Source organism: Echinops telfairi, unplaced genomic scaffold, assembly GCF_000313985.2.
Source record: "Echinops telfairi isolate 266 unplaced genomic scaffold, ASM31398v2 ScPeMD7_443;HRSCAF=831, whole genome shotgun sequence".
NCBI lineage: Eukaryota > Metazoa > Chordata > Mammalia > Afrosoricida > Tenrecidae > Echinops > Echinops telfairi.
Window position 1 is genome coordinate 68178724 of NW_022104341.1, and position 16930 is coordinate 68195653.

Sequence of the window (16930 nt, forward strand, 5' to 3'; positions counted from 1 at the left end):
CTTTTGATAGCTGGGCACCATCAGCTTTCTTCACCACATTTGCTTATGCACCCACTTTGTCTTCAGTGATCATGTCAGGAAGGTGAGCGTCACAGAATGCCAGTTTAATAGAAGAAAGTGTTCTCGCGTTGAGGGAGTACTTGAGTAGAGGCACATTGTCCATCTGTTACCTTAATGCTAAACCTACAAATATATGCACATAGATCTATTTCCCCATGATCATATATAAATATATTTACGTGTGTACATGCCTGTGTTTAGGCCTCTATAAATGCCCTTTGCCTCCTAGCTCTTTCCTCTATTTCCTTTGACTTCCCTCTTGTCCCACTATCATGCTTAGTCTTCATTTGGGTTTCAGTAATTTCTCTCGGTTACATTGCCCTTGATCAAGCCCTACCAGGCCTCTTACACCCGTTTGCCACTGATTTTGGATCATATGTTGTTCCCTTGTCCCTGGGTTTAACACCACTTCATTTCCCCCACCTCCTCTCCTGTGTCCCCCTGGAACCGTCGGTCCTGTTTTTTCTCCTCCAGATTGTTTATCCCGCCTATCTTATCTAGATAGACCCACAGAGAAAATAGTATGCACAAAAACAAGACAGAGCAAAACAATGCAATAAAACAAAACAACAACAAAAAACCAATGAAAAAAAGAGGAAAAGCCTGTAAATAGGTTCAAGGTCTGTTTATTGACCTTTAGGAGTGTTTTCCGGTAGGGCTAGTCTGATGGGGTGCCACCCCCTGGCCCCAAAGTCTATTTTTGGTATTCCCTCGAGACTTACTTGCACTGCTCCCCTTGCTGTTCCTGTTGCAGGTCCTTAGTGTTTTGCTTTGATGTGGTGGCGTCAGATCTGGTGCAATTTTCACACTGTGTCTCCAGTGTTGTTCCCTGTAGGGTTATGTGTTGTTCCCCGTAGGGTTATGTGTGGGTCAGTGAGGGATGTCGTGTCTCATAGTGAGGCTGGTCAAATGGTCCTCTCTGTGCTTTGGCTACTCTGAGCAGGGATATGGTCTTCAGGCTTGGTTTGCCAGGATGTGCTCCACTCTCTCTTCCTCCCTCTTCATTTGCTCCCATGTGCTCTGATCAGACATGTCCCTCTCCCTGAGTTGTTGCTTCAGTGCTGTCTTCTCAAGTAAATTCTTCTAGGGGAGGGGCGGCTGTCCACGCAGTTGGGATTGGGGCTGGCCCCTTAGACCTCTCTACTGGTTTCCTGCTTCATGCTGGTATGTTGCATTCACATGTTGGAGCACTGGGTTGAAGTCTGGTCCCTCTTTCCATGTGGAGATATAAACTGTACCCTTCCCTTGGGTGGGTTAGTACCCTATTCCCCTGCTACCCATTTTTTTCTTTGTTTCTCCCTCCCTGCCCTTTTTAGTTGGCTACCCTTGGATTTGTTCTGTGCCCTGTCGTACTACCTGGACCGCCCCACCAAGAAAGTTTGTATATAGTAGCTTTATCCCTTTTTTTTAAGCTTACCTCAGACTCATGTTGTATTTGTCCTTTGTGCTTGGCTTACTTCACTTAGCATAATTTCCTGCAGTTTTTCCCATGAGGCAATGTGCTTCATGCATTCATCACTACTTTTTAGCAATGCATAGTATTCCATTGTATGTATGTACCACAGTTTTTTAATCCATTCATCTGTTGATGGAAATCTGGGTTGTTTCCAACTCCTTGCAATTGTGAACTGTGCCGCAATGAACATTGGAGCATAGATGTCTGGCTGTGGTTTGTTTCTTGCCTCTTTTGGTGACCAGATTTTAACATTGGTAAAGCAGGACACCATTGATAAAACTCATATCCTGGCGAAATAGCCACATGCAGCCAAAAACTGTATACCCTAGCTTGTCGTGCATTCTTTCTAAAAATCAGGACTTTTTAAAAACACCGCGGGATACGGGAAAAATTGTTAAAAATCGGGACTGTCCCGCCAAAAGCGGGGTGTCTGGTCACCTTATCTTTTGGGTATATGCCCACTAGGGAGATTGCTGGGTCGTATGGTAACTCAATTTCCATCTGTTTTAGATATTGCCAAATCGATTTCCATAGTGGCTTTACTTACCTTCAGGTCCACCAGCTGTGAATGAGAGTTCCTATCTCCCCACAGCCCCTCCAACATTTGTTACTTTCTGATTTTTTTAATTGGGCTATCTTTGAGGGTGTTAGGTGGTATCTCGTTGTTGTTTTAATTTGCATTTCTCTTATGGCTAATGATCGGGAACATTTTCTCATGTTTATTGGCCATTTGGATTTCTGCTTTATGAAACATGTTTAGGCTCTTTGCCTACCACCTGAGTGGATAATTTGTTTTTTTTCTTTTTGGAAGCTAGTAGAGTATTGTTGATTTTAGTAATAAGGCCTTTGTCTGATGTGTCATTGCTAAAGATGGTCTCCCAGTCTGTGGGCTCTCTTATTACTCTCTTGGTGAATTCTTTCGATGTACACAGGTGTTTTATCTTCAGTATATCCCACTTGTCAATTTGCGACTCCTCTGTATTTGTGTCCTTCCCTATTTCTGATAGCCTATGTATTCCCTGCGCCAAAGTTCTCAAGTTGGTCCCAATTCCCTCATTGATGGCCCTAATGGTTTGAGGTTTTACCTCGAGGTCTGTCATCTACCTTAAGTTTTGTCTTGTGCATGGAGTGAGAACAAGGGTCTTGCTTCATTTTTCTGCAGGTGGATACCCATTTTTTCAGCACCACTTGTTGAAGAGGGCATCTGCTTCTCATTTGATATTTTTTGGGCCCTTATCAAAGATCAGTTGTTTGTATGCTGATGATTTTATTTCTGGGTTTTCAGTCCTTTTCCATTGGTCTGAGTATCTGTCATTATACTAATACCATGCGGTTTTGACCACTGTAGCTTTATTATATGTGCTAAAGTCAGGTAAAGCAAGCCCTCCCACTGTGACCTTCTTCATGACGAATTCTCTGCTAATTCTAGGCTTCTTCCCTCTCCATATGAAGTTGGTAATCAGTTTTCCCATTTCTTTGGAGAGAGTTGAGGGTAATTGTATTGGGATTGCATTAAACTTTCCTAGTGCCTTGATCAGAATTGACATCTTTACTATATTGAGTCTTCCAATCCATGAGCATGGGATATTCTTCCATTTGTTGAGGTCACTCTTGGTTTCTTGTAATAGTGTTCTGTAGTTTCCCCCATATAAACCATTTGTTCTTTTAATCAGGTATATCCCTAGATATTTCAATTTGTGCTTGGCTATTGTGAATGCTACCACTTTTTTGATCTCTTCTAACTTCTTATCCGATGTGTATAGCAGTCCAATAGACTTCTGTTTGTTGATCTTTTATCCTGCCACTCTGCCATATTCCTCTATTGCTTCCAGTACTCCCCTTCTCGAGCTTTTAGGATTTTTCCATATATAATATCATATCATCTGCAAATAACGATAACTTCACCTCTTCCTTTCTCAGGGAATACCTTTGATGTCTTTTCTTTGCCTTATGCTGTTAACTAAAACCTCCAGTACTATGTTAAATAAGAGTGGGGACAAGGGGCATCCTTGTCTGGTCCCCTTTTTCAGTGGGATTGTTTTCTTCTTTTCTCCATTGACTACCATATTGGCTGTTGGTTTTTCATATATAGCTTGTATTATCTTGAGGAATTTTCCTTCCATTCCTATTTCTTGAGTGTCTTAAACAGGAATTGGTGTTGGATGTTGTCGAATGCTTTTTCTGCATGTATCGAGATTATCATGTGGTTCTTATAGTTTTTCATGTCAATGTGGTGAATAATACTAATAGTCTTTTGTATGTTGAACCATCCCTGCATCCCTGATATGAATCCCACTTGGTCATGGTGAATTTTTTTTTTATATGCTTTTGTATTCTATTGGCCAGTATTTTGTTAAGGATTTTTGCTTCATTGTTCATTAGGGGTATTGGTCTGTAGTTCTCAATTCTTGTGGGATCCTTGCCCGCTTTAGGTATCAGAGTTACACTAGCTTCATAGAAAGAATTCGGGAATTTCCCATCTTTTTCTGTCCTGGAAGAGTTTGTGTTGGCTTGGTGTCAGTTCTTCCCTGAATGCTTGGAAGAATTCTCCTGTGAAGCCATCTGGTACAGGGGATTTTTTTGTTGGTAATCCCTTGATAACCTTGTCTGTTTCTTCTATTTCTGTGGGTGTGTTGAGATTCTTGACATCCATCGGGGATAGTCTACGGAGGGATTGTTTTTCCAAGAATTTGTCCATGTCTTCCAAGTTGTTGAATTCATTGGAGTACAGGCCTTGGTAGTACTGTGTAATTATCCTTTTGATTTCAGTAGGGCCTGTTTTAATGTCCACTGATTCATCCTTCATTCTTAGTATTGAAATCTGTTCCCTCCTTTCTTTGGTTAGGTTTGCCAACAGTCTGTTAATTCTGTTTATCCTTTCAAAGAACTAACTTTTAGCAGCATTAATTTTTTCCATAGTTTTCTTTTCCCTCTCCTGAATCTCAGCCCTGATTTTTATTATTTCTTTTCGTTTGCTATTAGTAGGATTGTCCTGTTGAGTCTGCTCTAGTTGCTGTAAATTTTGTGCCAGCATATCAGTCATAAGTCTCTCTTTTCATGTGTGCATGTATTGTTATGAAACTTCTTCTGATAACTGCCTTTGCGGTATCCCATACATTTTGGTACATCGTGATCTCATTCTCATTGGTTTCTAGACATTTCCTAATTTCATCTCTGAACTGGGCCAGTACACAAGCCCTTTGTGATAGTTATTCATTCTCCATTGTTTGCTCTTGTTTTCTTAATCTTCCTTTGGCTCATTTCCAGCCTTATAGCACAGTGGTCAGAGAGAGAGGTCTATATGATATCAATGTGCTTAAATTTATGCAGATTCACCTTTTGCCCCAGCATGTGGTCTCTCTTTGAATATGTGCCATGCAGGCTTGAAAAGAATGTGAATACTTTTTTGCATTTGGATGAAAAGCTGTGTAAATATCTATCAGGTCAAATTGTCTAATTGTAGTGTTTAGATATCTAGCCTCCTTGTTGAATTTCTTTCTGTGATCTATCTTTCTCAGAGAGTGGTGTATTTAAGTCACCTACTTAATTGTTGAGGCTGTGATTTCTTTTTTCATATTTTGGAGCGTTTGGTTGACGTATTCAGCCGTCTCTTGTTTGGGGAATATATATTTAAAATTTTTAGTGGTTATTTGTCTTTTCTTCCCTTGGGCATTATTAGTGTCCCTCTTTATCTCTTTTTATGGTTTGCACTTTGAGGTCAATTTTATCTGAGATTAGGATTGCAACCCCTGCTTCTTTTTTTTGTTTTGTTTTTGAAATTGCTGTTTGCTTGGTATGCTTTTCTCCAGTCTTTGATTCTCAGCCTATTTTTGTCTGTAGTCTTGAGGTGTGTCTCCTGTAGACAGCAGATTGATGGGTTGTGTTTTCTAAGCCAGTCTGATAACCTCAGTCTTTTAATGCCTGAGTTCAGCCCATTCATATTCAGGGTTATTATCTCCATCTGTGGACTCTGTGATGTCATCTTATACCTTTTGTGTTGGGTGTTTTCCTATCTCCCTTTCTTATCAGTGTGTTGTGCATATGTGTGTGTGTGTGTTTGTGTGTGTGTGTAGCATTCTTGACTTTTTTCTACTTTGAAGCCAATGCTATCTTGGGGGCTGTTTTCTCTTTGTTGCCCTTGGGTCGTTCTATATGACAGTCTCTTATTTATGCTTGGTGAGTGCTGTTCTGCCCATACTGGGTCGGCAATGATCTTTTGTAGGGCTGGATTTCTTCTAACATATTCTTTGATTTTTCCTTGTCTGGGAAGACTCTTCTCCATTTATCTTGATCGATAATTTTGTTGGGTAGAGTATTCTTGGGTTTGCACTATTTTCCTTCAATTTTTGGAATATGTTACTTTACTCTCGCCTCTTCTTCATAGTGTCCACTGATAGATAGGTCTGAGTATATTCTTATTTGGGAACCTTTATATGTGATTGCTTGTTTTTCCCTAGCTGCTCTCATGATTTTCTCTTTTTCTTCAAAGTTGGATAGTTTAACTATTATGTGCCTTGGTGACTTCTTCTGGTGTTCTTTCAGCCTCCTGAATAGTTGCCTGGTTTTAATTCATTAAGCTGGGAATGTTTTCCTCCAGGAATTCTCTCACTATTGTTGCAGATGACTTGTTGTGTCTTCCACCGGTAATCCAATATATCTGATGTTGTTCCTCTTGATAGCATCAGATATAACTCTTAGGCTTTCTTCAGCTTCTCTGATGATCTTATTAGATTTTTGTTAGCATTTGTTAAAATCTGCCTGGCTGTCGTCTAGGTCACTGGTGTGGTTCTCTGCCTCCTCCAATCGATTCTCGAAGACCATGAGTCTGCTACTGTTTTTGTTTTTTTATCTTGTTCCTAAGCTCTTGAATTTCCCTTTGGTGTATGGTCTTTATCTCCTCTATCGTTTCATCCTTTTTCTGTATTGGTTCCCTTATATCCTGTATGACTCCAAGCAACATTCTGAAAATTTTTTTCTGTGGCATATCAGTGACTGCTTCTTCTATGCATGTTGTTAGGTTCAGGACATCTTCTACCATTACCCTTTGTTTCTCCTGTTTTTTTGTTGAGGTCATTGGGGCTGATGCCTGTTCGCATTGCGCTGTTTTAGAGGAGCCAGGTGCCATTCTCCAGGGAGTCGAAGAGCACTGGCTCACTCTGGGAGACTTGTAGGAATGCTTATTTGATTTGCCTGCAGCTAATTTCACTATGGAATTGGCCTACCACTTTATCTTCCTGTGGCTTCGCTCTTTCTCTAGTCAACCAGTATTCTATTACTTGGAGGGCAAGTTGGATGGTCCTCTCAGGGGACACTGGTTGGGTTTTTGTGGACCTACAAGGAAGGTGTTGTACTGGGTGATCTCACAAGAAGCCGTGATGGTGTGGCCCATGGCAGTTTGGGGTGCCACAGAAGGTATGCGGGAGTACCTGCTGCAACGGAAGTGCCACAGAAGGCTGGTGGGTTGGCCACTTTGGTGTAGAGCACTGAGAATGGTGGGTGGAATTGCCCTGGTGAGGTAGATTACTGTGGAGATTGGGCACAGGTTCCTGCAGCAGTGTGGAATGTTGGCGAGTGTTGGCCGAGCTGCCTGCCTTGTGAGGCACTACCGCAGGCTGGAGGAAGTTCCCTCAGTCACGTGGGACCACAGAGGATGCATAGGAGCTTGCCCAGCCACACAGGCAGGATTTTCCCCAAAGAAGGTGGGTGGTATTCCCCAGCCACATGTTAAGCACTGCAGAAGGCAGGCGGGCAGAATTTCCCCCGGAAGAAGTTGGGCGGAATACCCCCTGGTGGAGGTTGGGCAAGTTTTCCCCAGCCTCAGGTTACACTGCAGATGTTGGAGCTCTCCCAACTGGGTGGAGGGCAGGCATAAATGTCCTAGGCTATGGGGAGTGGTCTGGAGGTCAGCGGTAGCATGTGAGAGAAAGGTGAAAATAAAAGGAAGAAAAAGACAAAGACAAAAAAAACAAAACAGAAGTAAGCCTGATGAGACTGTAAGGGGATAGAGAGAAGAGAGGGAAACAATAGTAACAATATAGCTGAGCCGATCCGAGACCATGGAGTTGGAAGGGTTTAATCCCTGCCCTGAGGCAGTGGCAAACTGTGGCTGTATTGAGATAAAGTCGCTGCCTCTGCTCCAAATGATCCTGGCCCTGGTTGAGACAGTGGCGGGGCTAAGGTCAAACCCTAGCCAGCCCCCACAGTGGTAAGCCCAAAGCCCCCAGCTCCTCAAAACCTAGTGGATCTGTGCCTACTTATCTTTATGATGCTCCTCCTGTGACCCGGCAGTGTGGGATTTCCCCTTAATAACTCTCTTAGGCTGATTTCTGCAGTCCCTCTGGTATGTGTTACTCAGTCGCCATCTTCCCAGAAGTCCATCGTTATTTCTTATTTTTATGAATTACTTTAAAGGATACACTCCGTATACATTCGTTATTATGTGAATGTTTCAGTCTGCTAACGAGCAACATATTCCTTCCTGTGGGTGCTTAAAGTTTGTGAAATAGGATACACAGCTTTGGCTTCTTTTCAAATCATAGTACCTTATTTTCAGTCAAGTACTACATACATTATATGGTTTTCATAATGCACACCCCCTGTGCAATACTTGATAAGCACACTATAGTATTTTTTCTTATATTGATGATTTCAGTTAATTTTTTTCCTTTGGCCAGTGAACTTTATATGAAGTGTTTTGTTGAAGTGAGTGGTGGCTGGTTCCCAGCAGCCTACCTTTGAGTGTCTAAAGCAGCTCTTCTCCCAGCAGGATGCCTTCCCTGCTCTGCAAAGCTCTTTCCTCTGTGCCTGAAGAAATCATTCTTTCCACCCAGCAAACAGCCCTGCCAGGAGGCCAGCCCCAGCCCGGGAAGTGCATGGGCTGTTGAGGCCCCTTATGTGGTTGAGACTTGCCCTGCCTTAATGTAACTGATGGTGTAGTGGGTTAGGCATTGGGCTGCTAACCAAAAGTTCAGCCGTTCCAAACCACCAGCTACTTTGCAGGAGAAAGATGAGGCTTTCTACTCCTGTAAAGACTTACAACCATAGAAACTCACAGAAGCAGTTCTACCCTGCCCTGTAGGGTCACACTGACCCAGAATTGACTTGATGACAGTGAATTTGGTTTTTCGGTTTGTCTAGCTTGCTGGCTGGCCAGCCACTGTTGTCAGGCTGTTTGATTCTTCTGCCCACATGGATGCTGAGGGGCAGGCACAGAGAGGCACAGAAGTCCCTGCCTCAATTGGACGAGTCGGGTCTCCTGGTCCCCTGGTCAGCTCACAGAGTCAGGGCTGTGCGTTTGCACCCAAATGGTGGCCCCGCTTCCTATGGGCCAGGCACTTCCATTTCTCCACGCACTTTGTGTAGCCCCTTTGGGTTTTGCTTTAGATGTCAAATACATTTTACTTCAATTTCATATTTTCCCAACATTTGGAAATGCTTTAATGGTATTTATTAAGAAAAGATGTAGCATGAAAGCTGACTAGTTGTATCAGTAGATAATGTACTCTGTTTAGCTTTTGGTGAACAGTATTAAGGCTGTTTGATAGCATATTTCTGTCAATACATTATATTCCTTCTTTATACTTTAATTGGAAGCAAAATAGTTGGGAAATAAAATCCTAGTCACTTTGTATAGAAAATAGATTAGCTTAAAACCTATAAATAAGTTAAGCAGACTTGTTTATTAAATTATCTTTTATGTAACTTGAAATAATTAGGTATGTTTTAATTTCATTTAGAAGTAAAAGTCTTGCTCCTTCTCTCTCATCCAACACCTTACACTTCCATTTGATATTTTATGTATTAGTCTTCCGGAAGTATTCTATGCATGTACAAATATATGAGTGTGGGTATATGTATGAGTAAGTGTGTGGAATTGTACGCGCATATACACAAGACATAGCTTATATATCTTTTTAAAAGCTAATACTTTCATAAGGTATTTTGAATCAATATAAAATAGATTTCTTAGAATGTGTATTGAGGAAAAGTGAATAAATAGATGTATTTATTACAATATAGCTGTCTTTTCCCCCCTGTATGTTTCTTTTGTGTCCTCTGCTTAATTTTTCTGATGATACAGGCCAAGAGTACACATTCTTCAGTGCAGCTTGCTAATAGATTAGGTTTTAAAGCCTTATATTTGTGAAGATGTACTGTTTGTTGTTGTTAGGCAACTCAAACGACGCTCGAGTTGGTGGCACCCCATAGCAACCCCGTGTGCAGCAGGATGAAATGCTGCTGGCCCAGCACCGTCTTCATAGTGGTTGTTCTGTTCAATCCCAGTGTCTCAGCTTTGAGAACATAGGATACTTTAAATGGTGTGGAAGATTTGTGCTCTTAGTACATGTTCTTAGTAGCCTTCAAACCGAAAAGCATTATGCTTGGGGAGTGGAATGAGTTATGTGTCTTGTCTGGGGAGAGGATTAGGTAAAAAGTTTGGGTGTTCTTCACTCTTATTTTAGAAGAGCATATATTTGAGTTTTTTCTTCTGAGCAATGAAAAAATTCTACTGTGATTATACTCATGGTACAGTATGTTTAATGATATTAATGAGTAGTGACATAAAGGAGTTCTGGGTGGGGCAAATGGTTAACCTTTCCCCCCTCTCCAACTGGAAGATTGGAGTTTTGCATCCATCCAGTGGTATTTTGGAAGAAAGACCTGGTGATTTGCTTCTAAAAACTCGGGCCCTGAAAACCCAGTGGAGCAGAATGCTGCTCTGACTGACAAGGGTCAGATTCTACTACTTAATAACATAAAGGTAAACTTTCAAGACCTACCTGCTCATGAATGTTCTCACTCTGTGCTGTTATTAATTTTGAATTTAGGCATGTGTGGATGTCAGAGCGAGTTCAGTATTTTGGCAGCAGATGGAGTTTGCAGATCGACTTCTTGGTCACCCCCGCTTGCCAGAATGGTTATCCACTCACCCTTCCCATGGAAACCGAGCTGAGCATTTGGATAGACTTATACCTCAGGTGAGCTTATACCGTAGCAGGCAAGAAATTGCCCTACTGTATAATTTATTTTAATTCTGTTCTCTTTTGGGCATAGAAAGAGCTCTAGTCTATCAGCTACTTTGATGGTTATAATTATGAATTACCAGTTCTCAGAGGATTTGACTGGAACATCAAACTGTGCTTGTCCACCAGTTGTGGGGAATAAATTGCTGTGTATTGCTAGCTTTACCCAGTAGTGAAGGTTTCACCCCTTTCATACATACCTTTAAGTTTTAGCAGATTTGATGAAAGTATAAAACTCCTTGTTGCCTTCTTTGTTAAAGAAAGTGCTGGAAATTGTGATCAATATGTTAAGGAAAAAACAAAGAATGCTTGTCATTTCCCCCCCAACATATTGATCATAATTTAATCTTTTTGTAATGAATAAGTTTATTGTTAAAAATACCAATGAGCTGTGCAATATATATGGGTTAAATGGGTCTTAGACCCTGTAGGGATGCTTGAATTAATTTTCTTAGAAAATACCCTGTCATATCAGTTTCCTTTGACTGTTTATTTCTTTATTAAGAATGAGTGAAGCATGTACTATCTGGTTCTTTTTTTTTTTTTTTTAATTCATTAATGGAGGCAGCTTTCTGCTAAGTTTCCTCAATGTACTGAAAGTCTGTGATTTGCTAATGTCATTCCAAACTTTTGTGGTGGCTTCCCCCTCAGTACTCAGCTGATACCAGGCACTTTGCAAAATCTCATTATCATTGAATTTGCCAGCTGCTTATGAAGGGAGAATGTTCCTTAGCAGTTTATTTTTTATTTTTAAATCATTTTATTAGGGGCTCATACAACTCTTATCACAATCCATACACGCATCAATTGTGTAAAGCACATTTGTACATTCATTGCCCTCATCGTTCTCAAAACATTTCCTCTCTCCACTTAAGCCCCCTGCATTAGGTCCTCATTTTTCCCCTCCCTCCCTGCTCCCCCCTCCCTCATGAGCCCTTGATAATTTATAAATTATTATTTTGTCATATCTTGCCCTTTCCGACATCTCCCTTCACCCACTTTTCTGTTGTCCATCCCCCAGGGAGGGAGTCACATATAGTTCCTTATAATTGGTTCCCTCTTTCCAATCCACTCTCTCTCTATCCTCCCAGAATCACCACTCACACCACTGATCCTGAAGGGATCATCCGCCCTGGATTCCCTGTGTTTCCAGTTCCTTTAAGAACTGGTACTGGGCTATTTGGTAAAGGATTGCATAACATACCAGGTATATTTATAGAAGTGTATTTTCAAATAAATCATGGTTCCTGATATTAGCAGAGTATTAAGATAAGTATAAGGTTGTTATTAACATAAGAAGTGAGAAAATCTTACCATAGTGAAGGATGGGGGGAGTGCGGAGTGGAGATCCAAAGCCCATTAGTAGGCCACTGGAGATCCCCTTGCAGAGGGGTCTCGGGGAGGAGATGAGCCAGTCAGGGTGCGATGTAACAATGATGAGAAATACAACCTTCCTCTAGTTCCTAAAGGTTTCCTCCCCGCTCCCACTACCATGACTCAAATTCTATCTTGCAAGACTGGCTAGACCAGAGGAGGTACACTGGTACAGATAGGAACTGAAAATCCAGGGAATCCAGGGTGGATGAACCTTACAGGACCAGTGGTGTGAGTGGCAAAACAGGGAGGGTAAAGGGAGAATGGGTAGGAAAGAGGGAACCGATTACATGGAACTGTGTGTGACCTCCTCCCTGGGGGACAGACAACCAAAAAGTGGATGAAGGGAGACGTCGGACAGGGCAAGATATGACAAAATACCCATTTATAAACTATCAAGGGCTCATGCGGGAGGGGGGAGCGTGGAGGGAGGGGAAAAATGAGGACCTAATGTCGGGGGTTTAAATGGAGAGAAAATGTTTTGAGAAACGATGTACAAATGCGCTTTACACAATTGATGTGTGTATGGATTGGGATAACAGTTGTATGAGCCCCTAATAAAATGTTAAAAAAGAGGAAAAACAAAAAAGAAGTGAGAAAATCATATGGAAGCCAGGTCTCACCTCCTCTGGCCACACAAGGGAGAGGGTCAATGCAATTCCATACCTGTTCAAGCCCGATGATTACAAGGCAGCAGTCAAGACACGCCTCACCTGCCATCCTCTTTTACCCTATCCTGACACCAGCTATCCCTCCCACCAAACTCTCCTCCTCTGTTGGGTTTGATGATCCATTGCAGTGGCTACATAGACCTGAGAGTCAGTACCACAAGTATGAGGTTTACTTGGGTAGGTAACCATTGCAAAATGTTAAGAGTACCGTTCTTTTGCCCACAGTGCCACCTCTCAGCCATGCTGGCAGGTGTGTCTGTCTGGGTCTTGGCCTCCATATGTCAGGAAGCCCACCTGCTACTCTGTCTCACAATCTTGGCAGTGGTCCTCTGCTCTGTCTGGTGGGCTTAGCCTGACATGGCCCCAGGTGCCTCTGCTGCCTCCCCCATTTCAGGCAGGAATCTCACACATGTTCCATTGGGGCCTCTTCCTTTTACCCTTTTTAATATTTTTGTTGGCATATAATTCACATACTATACAATTAAATAGTTCAGTCATATTTAGAATTAGGCAATCATCACCACAATCAATTTTAGAACTTTTTTTTCCTTGTAATCATTGTTGTTCACTCCCCATTTTCTCCCAAACTCATATGCCTGCTCCTAGGTAATTAATTGTTAATCCAATTACTGTCTCTAGATTTACCTATACTAGATTTCCTATACAGAAAAACACTCAAAACAAGAAACAAACAAACCCCAACAACAAGGACAAAATGAAACAGAGAAAGACCTCAATTGAGAAGAAAACAGAGAATATTAAAAGTTGGAATAAATTGAAAATGGGTCCAAACAGTGATTAAATGATCAGATGTTAGTTTGATCTTAATCATATCTACTATAGTCAAGTTTACAGTGCTCTCTGCTGGACTGCAAGGCTATTCACCTTCCTGGACTACAGTCAAAGAGGACTTACCTGAGGGGGCACTGAAATGGATTTTGGGCTTCCACTGTCATCCATAGCCCTCTGAAAACCGTGTATTCTGAATTTAAGCTCTGATACCACTCCTCCCTGTGGATTTGAATTTTATTATTTAAAATCCTTGGATCACACATGCACACAGGCTGGTGTGCTTCCTCACTGTGAACTTAGCTGATGTCTCACTTAGATGGCTGCTTGTATCTTTTGTTGTTGTTGTTGCTCTGTTTTTTATATTGCCACGAAGTCTCTCTTCCTTTTAAAAAAATCATTTTATTGGGGGCGTGTACAACTGTTATCACAATCCATCCATCCATCCATTGTCTCGAGCATATTTGTGCATTCGTTGGCATCATCATTCTCAAGGCATTTTCTTTCTACTTGTGGCTGATTGTTTTAAGATAAATGGTGGCTCCTCTTTCTTGGTGGTCCACGAGATTCTCTCCTCCTGCTCCCAGTCTATCTCTCTCATTGCCCAGATGAATGGCAAATCCAACCAATCTCCTCTATTAACATTTTGTACACCATGAATAAGAATTTAAGGTCAACACAACAGGAATATGCTGTGTCATAAGGAAATAGAAACATAATGATATGTGGCTTGAAAAAAGCATCTACATCTAGTTTGGGATAAGAAACAAGCTCAAGAGTCATTTATTCATTCATTTGATCATTATTGATACTTATTGATAATCAACTTGTTTGTGTCCTGTTGTGTGAGATTGAGCGAGGAACACACACCTGCTCTTTTGGGTATTGAAAATACCTCTCTAATCAGGTAATGCAAAAAAAAGAGCATATATAGTTTGTCAAATGGCAGTAAGCACATTGGGAAAAATAAGCAGGGGTGCTGCAGAGAGTGGGCAGCAGGGCCCAAAGTCTGGGAGGAAGCAGCGGAGCAAGTCTTGTGTCTACTGGGGAGAAGAGCCTTGCAGGGCGAGGAAGTAGCAGGTGCTCAGGACCTGAAGTGAGAAGAGTACGTTTGGTGTATGCAAGGATTCACAAGGTAGACGTTGCATCTGAGTGCAATAAGGGAAGAAGAGAATGGTTCAAGGTGAGTTCACAGAGATGTAGGAGGGTCCAACCATGAAGGGACTTCTAAATGACCAGAATGGTGCATTCAGGTAGAATGGGAAGCTGATAGAGAGGGTTGGTCTGCCTCATGTTGTATAGTGATTGTCAGGGCTGCTGTGTGCCGAGCGTGCTATAATGGAGCAAGGGTGGATGGAGTCAGGGGACTATCTTTCTGTTTTTTTAATATCATATGTCAAAGTTTATTGATTACATCAAGCAAAAATTTCTGTAATGAAAAGAAGTTGCATTCATGAAAGATGGCATTCACACACATATAGAACGCAAGGAAGAGAATGTAAAACATTGCTTAAGTGAACAAATGCAATATTGCCGTCATGGGGATTACTTAGGAGGCTTTTGCAATAATCCTTGTAAGAAATAATGGTGGTTTGGAACAAAATGGTAACAGAAGAAGGGAAGCAAAGTGGGGAGATTGTGGGTATGTTTTCAAAGTGAGGGTGATGGAGTTTGTGGCTCATGTGCATAGGTACACTCCATGCCGTGCATCTTCCTTTGGGACAGCCTTATTAGATATGGTTCTTAATGAGAGCCCTCAACACGTTACATGGCTGCTCTTCATTTGAAGGAAAAAACTATTTGAGAACTAAAATCCAATGACATTTACTTGATAAAATGTATAGTAGTTCTTCTTAAAACAGCAGTATCGGATTAAGAGGTGGTCTAGTTCCTTGGTTTCTGATTTGCATTCCCCCAGTGTAACCCAAGGCCAAGGGACCTTGTACTCCTCTCGGGAGGCTGTCGCTTCTCAGTAGAGCAGTGGTAACCACACCATTTTCTCTAGCAGTGTCCTTTTTATTTCAGAATTTCCTTTTATTTATTTTCTTTTGAAATTCTGAAAACATGTATTTTGTTTGAATTGGATAATGAATTCTACTACTTAGCTTTCATCTGAAGTCTTTCAAAATTTTGAATTGTCATATTGTGACCAGATTATTGACATAAATAAGGTGTTCTAGAGAGCACTTAAAAATGATAAGGGTTGGAGGCGGGGCAGGGGCAAAAAAAAAATAAGGGTTTCATTAGTGAGCGTGAAGAAGAATGGGAGAAACATGTTATTTAGACAGCAGTAAGGAAAAAATACTGAAGATCTTTTTCTTCTAAAAATACACTCTACTAGTTCAAAAACTTAATTTGAAAACCTCATATAATTTCTTATATTTCTCCCCCAAGTGATTAAATATAATTTGAAAGTGATAAAACTCTATTACAATATTGGGAATAATTCAGTGGTTGAAGTGAAACTGATAATGTTAATTAGAATACATAGTCATAACTCAGAGATTGGAATTCCCTGCTATCATAGGTATAATTTCTATAATGAAAGAAGGCAAGTCCTTAGGCAATACGTAGAATTATGTGAGTCTTTTTTACTACTAAAGACTAAAAAAAATTTTAAAAACTGCAGTAGAATGGTATATTCTACCTGAAGCTCTTATCCTTTGACTTTTTTGATACCATGTGTAAAGTGACGTATACCTCAAAGGTCCTTGGAAAGACAGCACCAGAGCACAGAGAAGTCTGTCAGTGATAAGGATTTCAGGGTTACCCAAAAGGAGGTGGTGATCCAGTGAGAGTGGGGGAGTTTGCAGGTCACGCGTGAGTGAGGAAAAAACATGGCCCAGAACTGAGTCATACGATGTGTTTGTTGCCTTTCGTATTTAATGGGTAGGAGCCAGACCGGCCCTGGAGTGGATCAGATTCACAGGAGAACCAAGAAATCAGGATTTTTAAACTTGGACAGTTTAACTTACTACATCTTTATATCTTTTAACTGGATTCTTTGCATATTATCACAGAAATGTATGCTTTCTTACCATAACATATCAACAATTAAGATGATCTTAACATATAGATTGTGTACTTAGCGAATATTTATTGATCACTTCTTATGGGTCATGAACAAAACATAAAAATCTCTGCCCCTATGAATCTTATTCTGAAGTAAGGGGAAGCAATAATAAATAGAATAAATTAGTAACACGCTGAATAGATCACACATGTATAACAAGCCAAGGACAAAACCTATTGTTCTTGAATTGGTTCCACCACAAGGCAACCCTGCAGTGTAGCACAGCCTCTCCTGGCGTCTCTAGTCTCTAGTCTCTCAGACGCACCGTAGTCTCTCAGCATCGCACTCTCAGGGCATCTCTGGTCTCTCAGACGACGGCATCGCACTCTCGGGGCATCTCTGGTCTCTCAGACGGCGGCATCGCACTCTCGGGGCATCTCTGGTCTCTCAGACGGCGGCATCGCACTCTCAGGGCATCTCTAGTCTCTCAGACGGCGGCATCGCACTCTGGGGGCATCTCTAGTCTCTCAGACGGCGGCATCGC

The 16930-nt window shown here is 41.4% G+C and overlaps 1 protein-coding gene across 4 annotated transcripts in view; it reads left to right on the forward strand.

The window, feature by feature from the left end:
- The window catches only part of OMA1 (OMA1 zinc metallopeptidase), an 89145-nt gene that overhangs the window by 52364 nt on the left and 19851 nt on the right, over positions 1-16930 (forward strand). For all 4 annotated transcript variants that reach the window (XM_004699636.2, XM_045291952.1, XM_045291954.1 and 1 more), the window contains one exon: positions 10345-10494. In XM_004699636.2, coding sequence (XP_004699693.1) covers positions 10345-10494 — 150 coding nt within the window. The remainder of the gene's footprint in view (positions 1-10344; positions 10495-16930) is intronic.